The sequence below is a fragment of the Saimiri boliviensis genome, chromosome 5 (genome assembly GCF_048565385.1).
Source record: "Saimiri boliviensis isolate mSaiBol1 chromosome 5, mSaiBol1.pri, whole genome shotgun sequence".
Lineage (NCBI taxonomy): Eukaryota > Metazoa > Chordata > Mammalia > Primates > Cebidae > Saimiri > Saimiri boliviensis.
In genome coordinates, this window is record NC_133453.1 from 31,001,682 (window position 1) to 31,020,144 (window position 18,463).

Below are 18,463 nucleotides of genomic sequence, written 5' to 3' on the forward strand. Positions count from 1 at the left end.
GGCTTAAATAATTTTGAGGGTACTTAGAAAAGGAAAAATAAAAATAAAAAAGTCCTACAGAGGAAAGACAGAAAATTTCCCTCGAAGTTTTTACAAAAGCAGGCCAGAGAATCATTTGATCCAGAACGATTAATTATTTTTTGATACCTACTGAAAAACTGCACTTGTGAAATTTGAAAGTAGTCGATTAAAGAGGTTGAATTTAATACACATTCTGAATTCAGCTGTTCCCTGAATCATTCATTTAATGTAACTAATGTTCTCCTCTGAAAATGGCTAACTCTAAACTTCAGAAAACAACTTTTTCTTTGGTTAGTGTCAGGAAGTGAGAGAGAGACATGGAAGCGGGCATATCACCTCATGCCACATAAAACTGTCAATGTTTATTTCAAACCAGGTTATTTCCCTGAGACCCAGCCCCCAAAGAAGTCCTGTGTGTAGGGAGCACCTTCTTCTTCCGGCTCTGAGTTGGGCGTGCATGTGGGCTCATAGCAAGCCTCCTGGGTGATGGGGATGGCGGTAATGAGACTGGCTTCTCGACCAAGACGTTTCTTTTCTTCCTCCTGCTGCAAGTTCTTTAAGATGTGTTCTGCCCTTTGATGGGAGCGGGACACAGCCCGGGCTGAAAATGATTTCTGTGGAGACATAAAGGCAAGTTCATTTAACAGCAATTCTTCTGCAAGTCACAGGTATAAAGAGTGTTCCAATGAATTACACAAATGCAGTAGTTTGTCCTCAGGAAATGTTAGGATACTCACGATCCAATTTCATGGACAGCTGTCTTTCTACCAAATTTCCAAGCTGGTGTATAGTTAAGCCTTTTTTTTTTTCTTTCATTCAATCAGAATGATTCTTCAAGAACATCTGTAATTTCTGGAAAGAATCTATTTCATTTTAGGTTTTGGGGGGATATCAATGATGTGCTTTTTAAATATTAAAACCAAATAAAATTTATACATACTCTATTTCTTTCTAGAATTTTTTGAACTGTTTTTAAAAGAATATTTATTTCAGGCTGGGTGCAGTGGCTTACATCTGTAATCCTAGCACTTTGGAAGGCTGAGGTAGGCGGATCACTTGAGGTGAGGAGTTCGAGACCAGCCTGGGAAACATGGTGAAACGTTGTCTCTACTCAAAATACAAAAATTAGCTTGGTATGGTGGTGCATGCCTGTAATTCCAGCTACTTGGGAGGCTGAGGCATGAGAATTGCTTGAACACAGGAGGCAGAAGTTATAGGGAGCTGAGGTAACACCATTGCACTCCAGCCTGGGCAACAGAGAGACACCTTGTCTAAAAAAAAAAAAAAAAAAAAAAAAAAAAAAAAGGAAGGACATTTATTCCATAAGGTAAATAAATTTGAAAATCAGAACCATGGAAAGAAGGAAGAAAGAGAGAGTTCTCATATAAGCCAGTTAGTTATATGGCTTATTTCATTTCTGTAGCTCAAGTATCTGTCACACTATAAATACTTAATATTTGTGGAAACAAAGTTATGTAATGAAAATTATGAGAGCTGATAGCGTTACTAAGGTTGAATGTAAAATCTGACTCTGTTTACCAGTAGCTAAGATATACTGGAAAAATATTAAGAACAACTCATTCCTCCATAGAAGAAGGACGAGGAACAATGAGAAGATTCGCAAAACAGCTATTCTATGCATGTCTTAATCATGATGCTTATGCCCAGACAAGCTCCAAGAGTTTGGAGACAGAGTCTGTGGTCTCCAAGCAGGGAAGTGATCACTGTAGTTCTTCTCTGCCAACTTGAAGTAATGTTTATGCACAATGGCAATTCTACATTTCTTTGTTGGTTTATAGTCACACAGGGTTCAAGAGACAGGCATGGGATGTTGATCACTCTTGTAAAGGGCTGCATTTGTAGACAATCCCTTTGTAGAGAATCTTAACACGTTAAGACTAAAGGTTTTCTATGTTGAATAGCAGAGCAGCAAATAAGAGTTTTCTTTTTTTTTTTTTTTTGGCTAGTCAAGTGAAGCAGTGGGAGTGGAGAAGAAGAGCTTTTTTTTTTTTTGAGATGGAGTTTCACTCATGTCACCCAGGCTAGAGTGCAATGGTGCAATCTCAGCTCCCTGCAACCTCCGCCTCCTGGGTTCAAGAGATTCTTCTGCCTCAGGCTACCAAGTAGCTGGGATTACAAGCACATGCCACCATGCCCAGCTAATTTTTTTATTTTTAGTACAATTCATTTGCAGAGCCAGGTAGCTAAGCTGGTTTATTATATTAAGGTATAGGTAAGAATTGTGGAATGAGAAAGATAACTGGATATAAAATCAGGGACTTGATTTCAAATCCACAGTGAGCTTAGGATACAGACTCTGGCTGGCTCAGATGAACCCATCACCTCTTCAGGAGAAAAATCAAAGACCCTTATGTTGATGGCTCAGATGCTGAAATTACTGAACCAATAGGAGAAGAACCCGGTGTGTTTTTCTTTTTGGTAAGGTACCATCAGATATGAAGGTAGAATTAAAATAAAATAGACACATTGTGATGGGGAAGAGTTTAAAAAAACAGTTCTCCAAAGAAAGCTACAAATGCCTAGGAATTCTACAAGTAATATGCAAAGATGTTCAAACTAATTTTATATATTCAACTAACTTTTTCAAAGAAGTGTGAATAAAATAAAGGGTAAGTTGTTTTGGCCATTCAAAGTGGCAATTAAAATAATAACACTAGTTAATAAGGAACTTTCTAATTCTATTTTATAAGAACAAACTGATATAACTTTTCTGGGGATATTTTGCGAGATGAATCAAAAACCTCTAATAATGATTATTTTATATTGCCATAAATTCCATAGGAATTTATGCAAGGAAATAACGCTAAAGGTGTTCTTTTTTCTGTTTTCGCTTTATTTTCCAAATTTTCTACATTACTCTTGTAATTTATTAAAGTACTATTGAACAGGTGAAAAAGGCATATTTTGAGGATCAATGTTTTCAAAAGGTGCATATTCTTGTTTTTTTTGTCTATAAATGGATTGTGTTCTAAATTTGACCATTTATGAGTTATATTACCTATAGCAGTAACTACAGCCGAAGTCTGAGTGATGTTTGTGATGATGATACTGATGACTGACAAAATGAAGAATAAGGTTCAAACAAGGAAATAGCTGCCAACTCTCTTCTTTTTCTTACCTTTTCAGGGCTAATGTCTTTGATTTGCCTTATGTATTATTGGTTAAATAAGTATGTTTGTCCAAAGGCAAAAGGGCTACCTTTGGCCAAGAAGTCAATGCCTAATGCTTTTAGTAGCTTTAAAAGGTGGCTTCTACTTTTTTTTTTTTTCTTTTTGGAGGTCTGCAAATGCTTGCTACTGGATATTATTCCCTCTCTTCTATTCACAAGGATGAAGACCTTTTGTGCTGACTTTCTATGTTATTATTACATTTTTATGAGAATGAACAAATTGCTGCAAACATTAGTTGTTTTCTCTTACATGCACACCATGGAACCTGGAGATACCGGAATGCAAGTGTCTGTTACTCACAGACTGGTCTTCATTAATGGGGTCCTGGACACTCCCGCTGCACTGAGGAACCCATGGAGGGTCAAACATTGGGACGGATGGCATTCCAAGCACCGGTGAGGGCAGGGTGAAATTGATACTGGGAGGCGGAATCTGTTAGTTGATATCAGAAAAATGAGGTAAGAGGGAATAGAAGCTAGAATGGGTCCGAAATATAATTATGACACGATCTGTCTCAGGAAGTTTTGGGGATCCAAGTGACTTCTCACAGAATGAGCAAGTATCATAGAAAAGGTCAATGGGGTGTAGGGAGGGGGGGAGGGAGGGGTAACATGGGGAGAAATGCCAGATACAGTATGCACCAAAAGTAAAATAAATTAAAATATATGTATATATGTTGCTGATATTCATAAAATAAAAAAAGAAAAGGTCTGTTTTCCGAGATTTTCTGTTATAGAACAAACAGGATGAACCTATTTGAGCCTTAGTTTACTAATCCATTGAATAAAGGCCTTCAATCAGATGATTCTCTATTTGTGTTTATCACCCCATCCTCCAAAGCACACCTGTAAGTTTATATATAGCAAAATATTTAGAAGAAAATTCCCCAGACTTCCAAATGCTTACCTCTGGGGATGCTAGTGAGATTTTGAGGTGTATAGAGACTTGATTTTCTTACTCTATATTCTTCTATATTTTAATTTTTTAACAGTAGGAATGCATTCATGTACATTAGATTTACTTATATAGTCAGAGAGAAAAAAAGAACATCTTTGGCTGTGTATTGTGGCTTTGAGGTTCAGGGATTTAAACAAACTTTGGGTTGGGTTTGCTAATATAACTCCTCTGTGAGAAGTATTCCTCACCTTAAAAATCTGCTGTGCTCCTTCCTCCATTCGGGGCCAGACTTGATAGCGAAACCTCCAGAGCGTGTGGAACTTGAGGACAGCATTTAGCCTCTGCACAGTCTCCGGGTGGTGGAACTCTGACATCAGCATGTCGGACACGGCCTCAGGCACCTTCACTGCACACAGCAGGAACATGGCAGCTAGAGACAGAGAGACAGTCAACAATTCATCAGCTATGCTTTTTTTTTTTTTTTTTTTTTTTTTTTGAGACGGAGTCTCGCATTGTCACCCAGGCTGAAGTGCAGTAGTATGATTTCCACTCACTGCAACTTCTGCCTCCTGGGTTCAAGTGATTCTCCTGCCTCAGCCTCCTGTGTAGCTGGGATTACAGGTGCCTGCCACCACTCCCGGCTAATTTTTTGTATTTTTAGTAGAGATGGGGTTTCACTATGTTGACCAGGCTGGTCTTGAACTCTTGACCTCATGATCCGCCCACCATGGCCTCCAAAACTGCTGGGATTGCAGAAGTGAGCCACCCCCTCCGGCCCAGCTATGCTTTTAAAATGTTGCTTAGTTCCTGGGGTTGGAGAGAAGTGGAAACTGCTCCTATCTTCTGAAAATGACTCCTGAGTTATATGAAGCTAGGCTATCAGTACTGGCAAAAGCAAACCTACTTTGTACCACCCACAGACTTCCAATAGCTGGTGCGAGGGCAGCAACAACATGACATTTCAGTAGAATCACTCATTCCAAGCAGTTTCCTTTGACTCACAGTGAAAAATGAATGCCAGAGGAAGCAAACAAAATAAGAAAAGTACATCCTGCAATATGTTTTTTAGGAAATAGCTAGACTCATCTCATAGTAACCCAAGGACAATAAATAAACTTATCCTTTAAAAACTACCTGTTACATTGGCTACATTTTTAAAATTCCACACCATAGACTCTATTGGAAACACATATCCTTCCCAGAGATAGAAGAGATTGAGAAGCTAAAAGGGATTTAATGAATCATAATACCATGAAAAGTTTTTTGTGAAAAGCCAAATATCAATAAGTGAAAGGCCAGGTTCCATGAAAAGTTACAAAGCTAATGAATAATAAGCTTTATAAATAAACTGTATAACATAGATAGAGAAGCTAGTGGCAGTTATAAAAACATACTCTACATGAATATGTCATGAATCTCTCATGTACTCTTTCCCAGAGCCTAACAGTGTGCTTAAGGCAGCTGTGCCAGAAGAAATGGGGTTAAGTCCTGGTAGCTCTGATACTTCTCTGCCATGAGATCGTGGTTAAGCCTCTTAATTTCTCTTAGCCTCCAGTTTTCTTTAATGGTAAACTCCCAATAAGAACAATAATGATAACATTAATATCTGCTTCCAAAGTTGCTGTTAGAATAAAATAAAAGGATATATGAGAAAGTGCTTTGTGAAGTGAAAAGTACAACACACTTTTAAAGCATGTCATATTTTAAAAATAGAGGCAATTTAGTTCTAATGGTAAGGGCATCTATCTGTGTATTCAGAAAATCTGGGTTTCCTTACCATTTGAGCTGTATGAACTTAGATATGTCCTTTCAATTCTCTGACTAAAGTCTAACCATCTATAGAATGGTTTATCAATAAGATAATGCATATGATCTAGTTCTATAACAAATGCTAGTTATTGCAATCATTATCTTTTGTCAATACTTTTCTTTAGCCTATTAGGTGCTCAAATCTCCACTCTTTCTACTTTCTTTGCCTTTCTTCAAAATGCACTCTACACTGCCTCAATTTCTAAACACTAGGCTCATTCTTTAAGTCACCACAGAATTCTATCTTAATCTCCACTGAAAAAGTTTTCCTGTAATGCTCACTAATCCTCAGATCCAATGGTATTTTCGTAACACTTGTTTCAGTTTTTAATACCTTCACAACAATCTCCTTGAAGAGCTATTTTCCTTTGCTTCCACGGTTTGAGATTATTTGAGTTGTCTACCTTTTCTGATCACTTTTTCTGGCTGGGCTTCTTCCTCTGGTCCTCTAGAGGTGGAGAAGACCATTGGCTTACTGGTCATTTCTCATCTCTTTCTTCTCTATTGATCCTCTCTACTGATCATCTTTATTGAAATAATGAGAGTAGAGCCCATCTACTCTCATTATTTCAGCTGCCATTTCTATCAACTTGTTCCCCAAGTTTACCTTTGGCTTTCCTCTTTAGCTTCAGTGTCATGTCACCAACCATATATTACCAACTGTCTTTCATTTAAAAATCACTATTCTTTTGAAAACTTTTTAAAAATTAATTTACAAATATGTACAGACTATTTGTACACATGGGGCACATGTAGCATTTTCTTACGTGCATAGAATGTAATGATCAAGTCAAAGTATTTAAAATATCCACCCCTTGAGTATTTATCATTTCTATGTGTTGGAAACATTTCAAGTCCTTCTTCTAGCTATTTTGAAATATACAATACCTTGTTGTTAACTATAGTCACACTAACATGCTTTTGAACACTAGGACTTCTATCTAACTATATGTTTGTACCCATTAACCAACTTCTTTTCATCCTTCATCTACACCAAAACACTATTTTCAAAACCAAACTATTTCACATGTTGCTGCAGTATCAAACTTAGTAACAATTGAAACTCTGTATACAACATTGCCCTTTGGCTCAGAAGCTACAACTGTTTTTTTTACAATTCAGTGGAAGGTCCACAGTCATAAGCCTGTCATTCAAAGTCTATTACAAGCTGAGTCCCACTCACCTTTCTAATATCATGGTCCTGTGACCACTCTACAAAAGCCATGCTAGTCTTCACTCTCCTCAGGCTTTCCAAAAAACCCAGTGCACTTCCACATTCACCCAGTTTTGCACCCACCGTGTTTCCTGCTTCTCTCACTTGTAGGTGTTCTTTAAAGCCCCAGTCTACCTGTTTATATTTTCCATGGAAGTTTCCATAACTATCCCATGTTTGGGGAGTGTGCCATTCCCTGAACTTCCATAGCTCTCTCTGAGAAGCAAAAACCTAAATTTTAATGTGAACAAAGGTCTTTTACCAAGATATTCATTACAATATGGCATAAAAGAGCAAAAGGTGGATTCCACCTAAATTTACATCAATAGGTCTTGGCTAAATAAATTATGATATGTCCATTCATTCAGTGGAATATTTTGTAGTCACTAAAAAGAGAGAGGAAAAACTAAAAAGAGAGAGGTAAAGCTATAAACTGATATTTAAAAACAGTCTCCCAGATATAAATGAAAAAATGCAAAGTAGATTTATAGGATGTCCCATTTGTGTGAAAAAGAAAACATACAATATATAACTTACACACACACGCACACACACACGCATACACACACGTGTGTGTGTATGTAGTTTACCCTAGAAGGACTCCTGAGAAACTTAAAAAGTTGCCTCTGTGGAAGGAAATGGTGGGGTGAGTGGGGTAGGGGAGGGGTGGGGGGAAGGGTATGGGTCATAGGAAAAAAGGCAATACTTTTAACTTCATACAATTTCATCTTAGTTGAATTTTTATCATGTACATTTTGCAATTAAAATAACCACAGACAAATAAAGGGAGCTGCATAAAAGGTGGAAAAAATGAAGAATATATATTTTGCCTCTACCACTAACTAGCTATGAGGCCTTGGACAAATCACTTAAATTTTAACAAGTTTGCTTTGATATTACTATTTGGACATAGAACATTACACACATAAGAGTTAATAAAGTTAACTATGGTGGTTCATGTTAAACCTAGGAGATGACCCAAAAAAGAATTTTGTCTCTTGTGAAATATAGTGAAAGTGCAGGTTCTGGGGAAAATCATTCTCCATAATTTGGTAACACCCTGAGAGAGACATATGCTTTGGTGCAGACCATATGGTGAAATTGGAAGGGAGCATACAAAACCTGAGTCTACCTTCCTATAGCACACAGCTCTAGAGTCTACAGTTACAGCAATTGCCATTAACTTGATCTAGGAGCAAAAACAGAATGAAAGCACCTCTCTCTTACTCAAAAACTTGGATCAGTAATGGCAGTGGCAGTTGGCACAGGGTTCCAGGTGGTCTTTCTTTACCTGCTGCCCCTGCCATGTGCTCATCCATGCTGAGCAGGAGCTCCCAGGCAGCTGGCTGGATGTCTCCATACATCTCCTCTGTCAGAATTGGTGCTGCCTTGATTAACAGAGATAAGGGAGCAGGCGACAAGCTCATCACCTGGGAAAAGATGGAAATCATGTTTTAAAATCTTTTAAGACAGTGAATACTGCATTTCTCTTGAAATGTAACAGCTGCTTCCCCTCTCTCTGCTTGCCTTAAGTGATCTTAAAATATTTTCTAAAATGGGAGCATGTTTAGTTGACATGTCATAGGATAAGCTTTATACCTTATTAATTGAAGTATAATTTTAAAAATACACTAATTTTATGATGTTTTCACCACAAAATTGCTTGCAACCACCAAGGAGTAAACTATAGTATAAGTACAACTCTATGAGAAAAGAAAGACCCCAGGAAATACATATTTGTGTTAAAAGTCTTGATGCATTTTTAAAGGATCCTATTTTCCTTCCTAATAGTGGATTTCCATTGAAAACTATAAGCAGCCTATAACTGATGAAAAAGCCCATTTAGAAAGTTAACAGAGCCATTGTGAACATGTATGGCACTTTCTTTGAAATACATAATATATTGTGGTTATTGCCCCAGATTAACCCACAAAATCCTATTTAATCCATTATTTCTCATAATTTAGGTGACAAATGTAGGTCCCAGACAAGTCATCATCATTTCAAATTCCAGAAAAGTATAAACAATACTTTTTGGGGGAATATTATGATTTAGAGCTTATGCTGTAATAGCAATATAACAATGTGTCAAGCACTGGATAAGTAGGTACATGCACCATTTTATTTGATCCATGCAATCATCCCTTGGGACAGGTCTAGTGTTATAGTCCCCATTTTATAAATGAGGTGACCAAGACCAAGAGAAATTAAGTAACTTTCCCAAGTTACTTAATTTGGGATACTTAAGAGCAGACATGGGATATGAATCCAGACTGTCTCATTCCAAAACCCATAAACGTTGCCATTACACACATGTAGGAAGTTAGCTCCCCTGCAGCAAAGACAGTGGGGAGAGCTGTGGTTTGAACCAAAGTTCCCAAGCCTTGTTTGTGGAAGCTGGCTATCTAGCAAGAAGGGATTTTTTTAGTAGAGACGGGGTTTCACCATGTTGACCAGGATGGTCTCGATCTCTTGACCTCGTGATCTACCCGCCTCGGCCTCCCAAAGTGCTGGGATTACAGGCTTGAGCCACTGCGCCCGGCATCTCAAAAAAAAAAAAAAAAAAAAAAAAAGAAGGGATTTTTTTTTCCTTGCACACTTGGTGGCACTCTTGCTCACCAACTGAAGAAGCTTTATGCCAACACTGTGCCAGCTGACACTGTATGTCCCAATCATTAGTAAATAAGTTGTCTGGAGTCCCCTCCCTTTTAAAGCTCCGTGAATTCTTCTGATCCAGCTGCCAATACCTGAAGTCTGATGTACTTCAGCATTCCGGAATCTTTTTTTCCTTCCAGATTGGCATCTGAAACTCTCTTCTTTAGAGAAGGTGTCCTCAGGCATGACTTATCTGAGCACTGAAAAGAACAGGGATACGTAATGAAGAGTGGTATGCTTTCTAAAAACCCGACAGTGGTATATGTCCCCCAATTCTCCAGGCAACCATCTTCTAGTGGAAGGGGTAATTAAAGGTCTTTTTGTGGGTTCACGTTTTCTAAAATTTATAAAAGCAGTTAATTTTGTAATTAAAAAAATTAGCTTAGGATATTTAGTAATGAGCTCCTCTTTGGCCTTTGAAGAAACTGGCACTAGGAGAGGTGGAGGGACTTGGTTGAGTTGCAAAGATAATTATTAGCAGAAAAAGGAAAGGACAAGGATCTCTCCACTTCCATTTCAGGGTTAATTATATTTCATTAAGCAGTTAAAGCACACAAATCTCTTAAAATATTAAGTCAAATAAAATCCACTCTATCCAATAGTCCCTTCATAGGGTTGGATGCTGCAAGTTGAACAACTTAGTCATAAAGGAGAGAAGACATTTCATAGAGAAGCGTTAGAAAGTTAAAGGTCAAATACAGGACTCGTCAAGGAAGTATGAGTTTATAGTATCTATTAGCAAGGACTGAGTTGTACAGGTAAAGTGATTTCTTTTCAAAAACCATACTCTTCTATAAGAGGCAGTAGCTCTTCTTAAAAATTGTCTCCTCAACCAGGTGATTCATCTATATAAGCACGGATAATACCATTTCTTCCTCTAACCCCTTAAATGCCAAGGGATGGACTGAACAGTGCAGCTGGGAGAAGCATTGAACCTAATGAAGGCAGGCTTACTTATCCGGAGTCCTGATTCCTCCGATTTTGGCACTCCAGGCTGTGAAAAGAGGGAATCATTCTCCCCACACAGAATAAATGCTCATTTGTTTTTCCAGTGCCATGTCAATGAAACACTTTCTCGCTCTAGTCAAGGGGGGAAAAAAACTGAACTTCTTAAGAATTTTTGAACAGAGCTTCATAGTGTTATGAATAAATATATTTTTTAAAAAGGCAATTCTAAAAGTACATGCATGGATGTTCCAAGAAAGTCTTTCAAAACTGTGACAAAAAGACCCAAGAAAATGCATCTATTATATGACAAGTATGGAACCAACTTTTAAAATGAATCTACTTGAAAACAAGTGAATTAGGGTTCTTGCTGTGCTTTCTAAAGAAAAAAATCATGGAGGTGCATACCTGGGAACACATATTATTTGGGGAGATAACTATTGTGTTGCTTTTCCCCCCGTGACTGTGAAAGTAATATACAGCATAAATAGTATGCCCATTTTATATAATTTGAAAACTGTTCTAAAATCATATATAGCACTAACTTGTCAAGTAAATGTAGTGGTGTATCTAACCCTTGCAAAAGAGTAAAGATACTAAAAACTGGCATCTTTCTGTTTTATTCTTTATATTTATAAAATAATGGATGGGATGTATATTGGAGCATATCTGGAAAAGAAATAAAAACTCTGAAGAAAACAAAAATCTCGGTAATTCCTGATATGGTTTAGCCGTGTCCCCACCCAAATCTCATCCATTCCCATAATCCCCATGTGTCACAGGAGAAACCCAGTGGGAAGTGATTGGATCATGGGGGCGGTTTCCTCCATGCTGTTCTCATGATAATGAGTGCATCTCATGAGAGCTGATGATTTTATAAGCTTCTGGCATCCCCCTTCTGCCCCCCCTCCAACCCACTTACACTCATTCTCTCTCCTGCCACCCTGTGAAGAGCTGCCTTCCACCATGATTGTAAGTTTTCTGAGGCCTTCCCAGCTATGAGGAACTGTGAGTCAATTAAGCCTTTCCTTTATAAATTACCCAGTCTAGGGTATTTCTTCATAGCAGCATGAGAACAGACTACTACAATCCCCTACCCAATGATAGCAATTATTAGGTTATTTTCAACCTTTCCCCCACATGCAACTTAGCACAACTGTGATAATGTTATGTATGGCACACAATTTTAAATGATTCATTTCACTATGATTTTATAATGAGCATTTTCCTATTACAATTATTTTAAAATATAATTCTTAAATTTTGCAAATATTTTACCACTTTCTCTTTTGGTTGGACATTTTGTCTCCAGGGATTCTTTTGAATAATACTTCTTGATTAAATTATAGGAATTTTAACCAGGCAAGATAAAGGAAAATACTCAGCACACCAAAAAAAAGAAAAGAAAAGAAAAGACCATTTATATTTTTCCCTGATACTCTGTGTTTCTGCCTTGCCTACTGGGAACAGAAAGTATAAGTCAAGCTCCTCATATATTTAATATCCTACCATGTTGCTTTAGGAAGCATGGTGTGATCCAGTAGCCTCATGATACTTAGGGTGCTTGTTTTCCACTTAGGGTGGAAAGGAAGGAAGTTGGAAGGGTTTTCACACCAAGGTGGTAAGCTAATAACTCTTTTTGAATGACCCGATTGGAAGATAGAGATCACAGAGACGGGTATATGTGTGATGGGCACTTGGGTGCACTCTGTAAAGGTCCTAAAGTCCCTCTACTGGTATGACTCCTAACTCAGACTGTTGGAACAAGTAGGAGACCACCTGCTAGTGGTCCTCTGAAGAGTTAGAGATTTCACTGGACTGTAAGATGCACATAGTGGTCGAAATTACATATCAAGCAGTGACTTATAGAGAAACTCAAGACTAGTGACCCAAGGCCAAGGGACAGAATAGTGACAAATTCTGGAAACATTAGTGATAAATTCTGTCCTTTGGTCTTGGATTGCTAGTCCTGAATTTCTCTACAGGTCCCTGCTTGATGTGTAATTTCGAACACTATGTGCATCTTGCAGTCAAGGGAAATCTCTAACTCTTCAAAGGACCACTAGTAGATGCATCTACTGGTACCAAATAGAGATTAGTGGTAAATTCTGTCCTTTGGTATTGATAATTCAGTGATAAATTCCTCTACACAGTCATTGTTGAGGTGGTTCTACCAAAAAAGAGCTGTGTTCAATGGGAGGCAGTTATTCAGCCTCATGCTCTGCCAGGGATACTTGGGAATCCTTGCTATGAGATAGTGGAGAACTTAGACCAATGTCACTTCTACCTTTGTGTATATCGTAGAAAAAGCCATTCTAGTTGACTCCATGACTCCTCACCTCATTCTGATCACTTTTGATTAGATTAGCAATGCAAAACCAGTTTTTTAATTGGCTAAAGATGTACCACTTGCGGTGCTTGGGCCAAAAGAGGAGAAGATGGCTCCCTCAAATTCCTGTCTTAGGGAATTAAGAGAAACAGAGTCTGAATCGTTTAGCAATGGTTGCTGTGTGGAAAAATAATGATGCCATCCTGAAATTTTCGGTCTATGTACAAGATGAATGCAGCAACAGGAGCTGGCCAGGGGATAGAATGTTTGTGCAGATGGAGATGATGCAGAAAGAAGCAGAGATGAAAGACTATGTTCATCCCGAAATGAACAGCAGCTTTGGTTCTCATTCCCTTGAGGCTTAGCTGTTTCTTTTACTGTCCCTAGTTTTCTGAGATTCTACTGTATTCTTTGAAGAATATCCCTAATTGTTTAAACAAGTTCAATCTTTTCTTCCTTACAACAAAAGATTATTGACTAGAGAGGAATAATAATGGTTTCAAATAAATTTTTGTTTATTCATTGAATAATTCAAGAATATTTTTGGAGTTAAACATATGCCAGAAATTGATCTAACTTCTGGAGCAGGTGTGTACCGTCCTAGAAAAGTGTAGGAAAGGCAGATGACAAACAAGTAAACAAAGGAAAAGTCAAGATAAATAGAAAAGGAAATGCATGCATGAAGGAGGACTCAGTGTGGAAATAACAAAGTATTTATATATTTCTTTTTCTTTTAATTCTAAAAGAATTGCAACACTAAAACAAGGTGTTAAAACTTGGGGATGTTGAAGTCAGCCTACTGGACTCTCTGAGAAAGGGATTTTCTCATGTTTCTGGGAAGAAGGTTATGTCAACAGAAATGCAGTATTTCCCAAAAGGTAACCTAGACTCTTTGTGCCTCATACACGTTTGACACATGAATTATGTATATTACAGTGGGCAGTCATCAGGGTCCATGAAATTAAGATCCACAGCCTGGTCTTGGCCTTACAATAATGTTGTCCATAGATAGCTTTAGGGAAAATGTTGGTTCTGCCGGAAGTCAGCTGACCTCTTGACATTTGCACTGGAATTTGCTTTATGGAATTTGCCTACCATATCCTTTCTTTTGGGGGGCATGTATCACAATTTGTTCCCCTCTCCTTTTTGGTTGAAAGAGGAAAAGTTTAATCTACTCCTTTTTAAAATTAGCAAGCATTAATTAAACATTTACTCTATTTATAACATAGCTTTGAACAAAGTACAGACATAGAGGAAAAATCTCAGAATTCTTTGGCAAAGGTGATACATACTTGTAGAATGACAGTTTATTTTTCAAAAACCCTCAAGTTTGGAAGTACACTAAAATAGACTAACAGATTGTACAGTGAGTCCCTGAGCATTGAAATGTAGATTAGCAGATTGATCAGAATTAGATGGGTTACAAAATGTACTAGCTGCCACAAATATACTCTGCCATAATAAAGCAATTAAAAAGAAAACAGGAATGAAATACCAATTGCTCATAAGACACGCTTCTAATCAGAATAGGGCTTTTACTCTTGCCTTATTGCCTACTCTGTTTTCATTTTTCATCTGGAAATGTGGGCATTGTTCATTTATCTGACAGATTCACAACAGGCAAGTGCAAAGTATCATGAGAGAAAGGAAAGAGCTTGTGGAGGAGGCTAGCATTTTGGAAATAAAATGTGTATCATAGAGGAGTCAATTCATCCTTTGAGCTCTCTACCTGAATGACTAATTTCAATGTGTTAAAAGTTAGAAGCCACTTATTCATGCTTTCCCTTTCCTTTTCAGAAACGTAAGCAGTAGCAGAAGGTGGATAGGCCTTTTCTACTGCTTCAGGCCAGTGGCCTGGTGAGGCAGAGTGGAGGGCACTCATGAAGCACCCTAGGACTACAGCTGTACTCACCCACTCAATGACTGCTCTACTATTATATAAGTGAGTACTCTGTTAGGTTATCACACAGGATACAAAATGTGAAAGATTTCCTCGGTTCTCAAAAAGTTTATAGCTAAGTGGTAGAACATACCACGGCTTGCAGGATAAAATGAAAGCCTTCCCATGGTCCCACATGGTCTGGTCTCAAGCTGCCTGTGCAGCATCATCATGTACCACATTCCTCTGTACTCCAGCTATGGCTCTTCATACTCACCTCTTCTCTCTGGTTGGAAAATTTTGTATCCAATTAACATCTGTGCATCCTTTAGTCAAAGCTCACCTGTCACTTTATTGGGAAGGCTGTCTTTTATTTCCCCTACAAGACCAAAGCCTCATTTACAAGCTCTCTCAGCACAGTGTAGCTCTCCTTCATTGCACTTACTGCTGTTGCAATTTTACATTAATTTGGGAGGTGTATTTGATCAATGTCTGTCTTAGACTAGATTATGTGCACCAAATGAGGGTACAAACTGTATTATTACTTTTTTCCCCATTATTGTACTCAGTGCAAAGTATGGGCTCAGCATGGTCTACAGGTTCTTTAAAAGTTTGTTGAATAGATGAATAGCTGGCTGGCTGGCTGGCTGGATGATTGAAAAAAGAATGAGAAAACATGAGTTAAATACTATTATAATTTAGTTGAAGGAGGAAGCAAGGAAAATAACATTTAGTATTTATCTGCAGTATGCCCTGTGCTTAACAGTTGAGGAATCAAAAAAAAAGTTTAATGGAGGGAGGAGATGGCATTTGAGTCAGATCTTAAAGAATGTTTGGGTCTGGCTATGTTAGATTAGAGATGAAGGTATAGTTCCAGCAAAAATAGAGCAGTAAGAAATTCTGAAGCATGTATGGAGAACAATGATCAATAATTTAGACTCAAGTATTTTTGAAACTTTCAACATATATGGTTTTAACCTAAAACTAATGGAGTTTTTATAGGAAGAAAGAATTTACACAAATTAAAATAATTTTTTTTAAATGCAGTGTCATTTACGTTTGAAATATATATATATATATATATACAATGCATATAGATATATACATGTATGCACACACAAACATATTTACTTTTTTTCTTTTTGTGTCATTATTTAGCAGTTTATTTGTATCCCACATTGGTCTATTCTCCACCTTCATTCCCTCAGAATTTGTATTATTTGAATGACATGAAATGCAATAGAGTCTAATTTAAAAAGCCCTGACTCTGATGTTCCATATTTCTAAGGTTGAAGTCTAGCTGAATATGTTATAGATATGAAAGGTGGATAATCCCAACTTTCTGAGCCTCCACAGGTGAAAAACATGTAAAATGGGGAGAAAAATAATACTTCCAATGGTTTTTAAGAGTACAAAAGCACTTGTTAATGAAATGTACCTATCTTATACCCTCACACATACATTTAGAAAAAATACTAAAAGATTATACCCCATAGAGTGAACTTGCACACTTAGGAGATATATCAGATATGTAATTTTTAAAGAATATTTTGTAATATTAAAAATTTCTTCAGTGAATATGTATTGCTTTCATAAGAAAAAAGTTGTAATTAAAAAAATCCCTTTGTGAGCACTAAGGTATCACAAATTGCTACACGACTCAACTGTGCGTTTTTGTTGTTATTGCTCATATTCTCTCATTGTTTGATGTATATGTTATTGATTATCCCCTCCCTAGCTCAAACCTGGTTTGCAAATTCCTTAGAAAGACTCTCTGCTTCTAGTTTTTTTTTCTTAACAGCGTATCTGTTAAGAAATTGTGCCAACAGTGGGCACATAATAAATGCCTGTTGAAATGAATAGGTGTTACATAAAAATCTCTTTGCAAAACCACTTGGGAAAAGCAGCTGCAGGGGCAGCCACAACATTCAGTCAAGCATCTTGGCTGTGATGCCTGTTCAGGGGCAGGTGGAAAATTCAGGGCTTCTCTGGCAGGAGCACAGCAGCCCTGGTCACCAGCTTCATCATATGCCAGCTCAGCTGCTCAGGGTAGTTTTCAGAAAAGGACAGCTGAATACTTGAAAAATGTAATAGTTTCTTGAAGGAATTTCCTTTAGTCTGATTTGATCTAGATCACTCTTTTACTTGGCTGTAAACAGTGGGGTCATTTATGCATATTTTTTAGTACATAGTTGCATTCGTTTCCTGTTGCTGCTGTAACAAGTGACCACAACCTTCATAGCTTAAAATGACACAAATTTATTATCTTACAGTTCTGGAGGTGAGATGTCTACAAAAATTGGCAGGGCTGTGGTTGCTTCTGGAAGCTCTGGGAGATTATCCATTTCCTTATCTTTCCTAACTTCTAGAGGCTGCCAGCATTCCTTAGCTCATGGTCCCACATCACTCTGACGTCTGCTTTTCTCCTGACATTTTCCTCTCTGCCTCTGACCCTCCTGATTCCTTTTTTCACTTATAAGGACCGTTATGATGATACTGAGCACAACTGGATAATTTAGGACACACTCCCCATTGCAAAATTTCTAATCACATCTGCAAAATCTCTTCTGCCATGTGAATATATTCACATTTCAAGAGATTAGGGTGTAAATAATGTTTGTAGGGGAGGCATTATTCTGCTTACCACGATAATTTACTCATAATCATCCCTATGCATTCATATTTGTTTACAGAATAAGACAAAACCCGAGGAAAGATTTCATGTTTACTCATGGACAAGAAGACAAAACATTGGTCTTTCTTACACACCTCTTCTGCTTTTGTTTAGATGCACACAGACCTGACTGTAACAATTGTGTTTGCCTAAAAATTTTTATTTCCAGAGAAAAAATTGTTAGACATCATGTTCCCTAGTACTGGCATGTTATCCAGGGGTCATTTACTTACTTCTTTCTGTTTCTTGCCCCGGAGAGCCACGTTGCTGATGTTGCTGCTTTCCCGCAGGGAGTCCACACTGTCTCCATAGAGCAGTTTGATGGCTCTGACCAGTCGGGCACAAGAGCGGCTGTGATGCAGGTAGCAGTGAGGATGGCAGTAGTCAACATGAGTGCAGATGAAACTCTGCTGATTGCACAGCAAGATCATGACCTGGAATACAAACATTCCTGAGACTCAGCTAGGCAACCAGGGTACAGACAAACTGAACATATCTGCAGGGTGGAAGATGAGAAGTCAGAATATCAGCTTCCTGGGATGTGTCTTGAAATTGCAGTGATTCAGTAATTCCCAAAGGAGAACAAAGGGTTCCTTATCCACTTGGCCTTTTGTTCTCCCTCCAGTCATACTTGATAGAAGGATGTCTTTGAAACATTAAAAGGTTAACAGGTCTTCAAAAACTTAAAACAATTATTGTGGAGTGTATGGTTTCCAAATATTCTCAAATGGAGATTCTGAACCTAACACTAATTTTTTTTTTCTAGCTCTTATGTTGGGGAATGAACCAGATGGAAAGGCATAGACTTCTGTCCCAGAGGATCTGACTGGCTTTTGACAGCTAAGGGATA

At 37.8% G+C, this 18,463-nt stretch overlaps 1 protein-coding gene across 13 annotated transcripts in view; it reads right to left on the bottom strand.

The window, feature by feature from the left end:
- UNC80 (unc-80 homolog, NALCN channel complex subunit) overlaps window positions 1-18,463 on the bottom strand; it is a 225,708-nt gene that overhangs the window by 77,322 nt on the left and 129,923 nt on the right. For all 13 annotated transcript variants that reach the window (XM_003925592.4, XM_074399089.1, XM_074399092.1 and 10 more), the window contains 6 exons: window positions 17,847-18,047; window positions 9,879-9,986; window positions 8,423-8,561; window positions 4,358-4,539; window positions 3,513-3,644; window positions 449-635 (listed from right to left, as the gene is read on the bottom strand). In XM_003925592.4, the coding sequence (XP_003925641.1) occupies window positions 449-635; window positions 3,513-3,644; window positions 4,358-4,539; window positions 8,423-8,561; window positions 9,879-9,986; window positions 17,847-18,047 (949 nt within the window). The remainder of the gene's footprint in view (window positions 1-448; window positions 636-3,512; window positions 3,645-4,357; window positions 4,540-8,422; window positions 8,562-9,878; window positions 9,987-17,846; window positions 18,048-18,463) is intronic.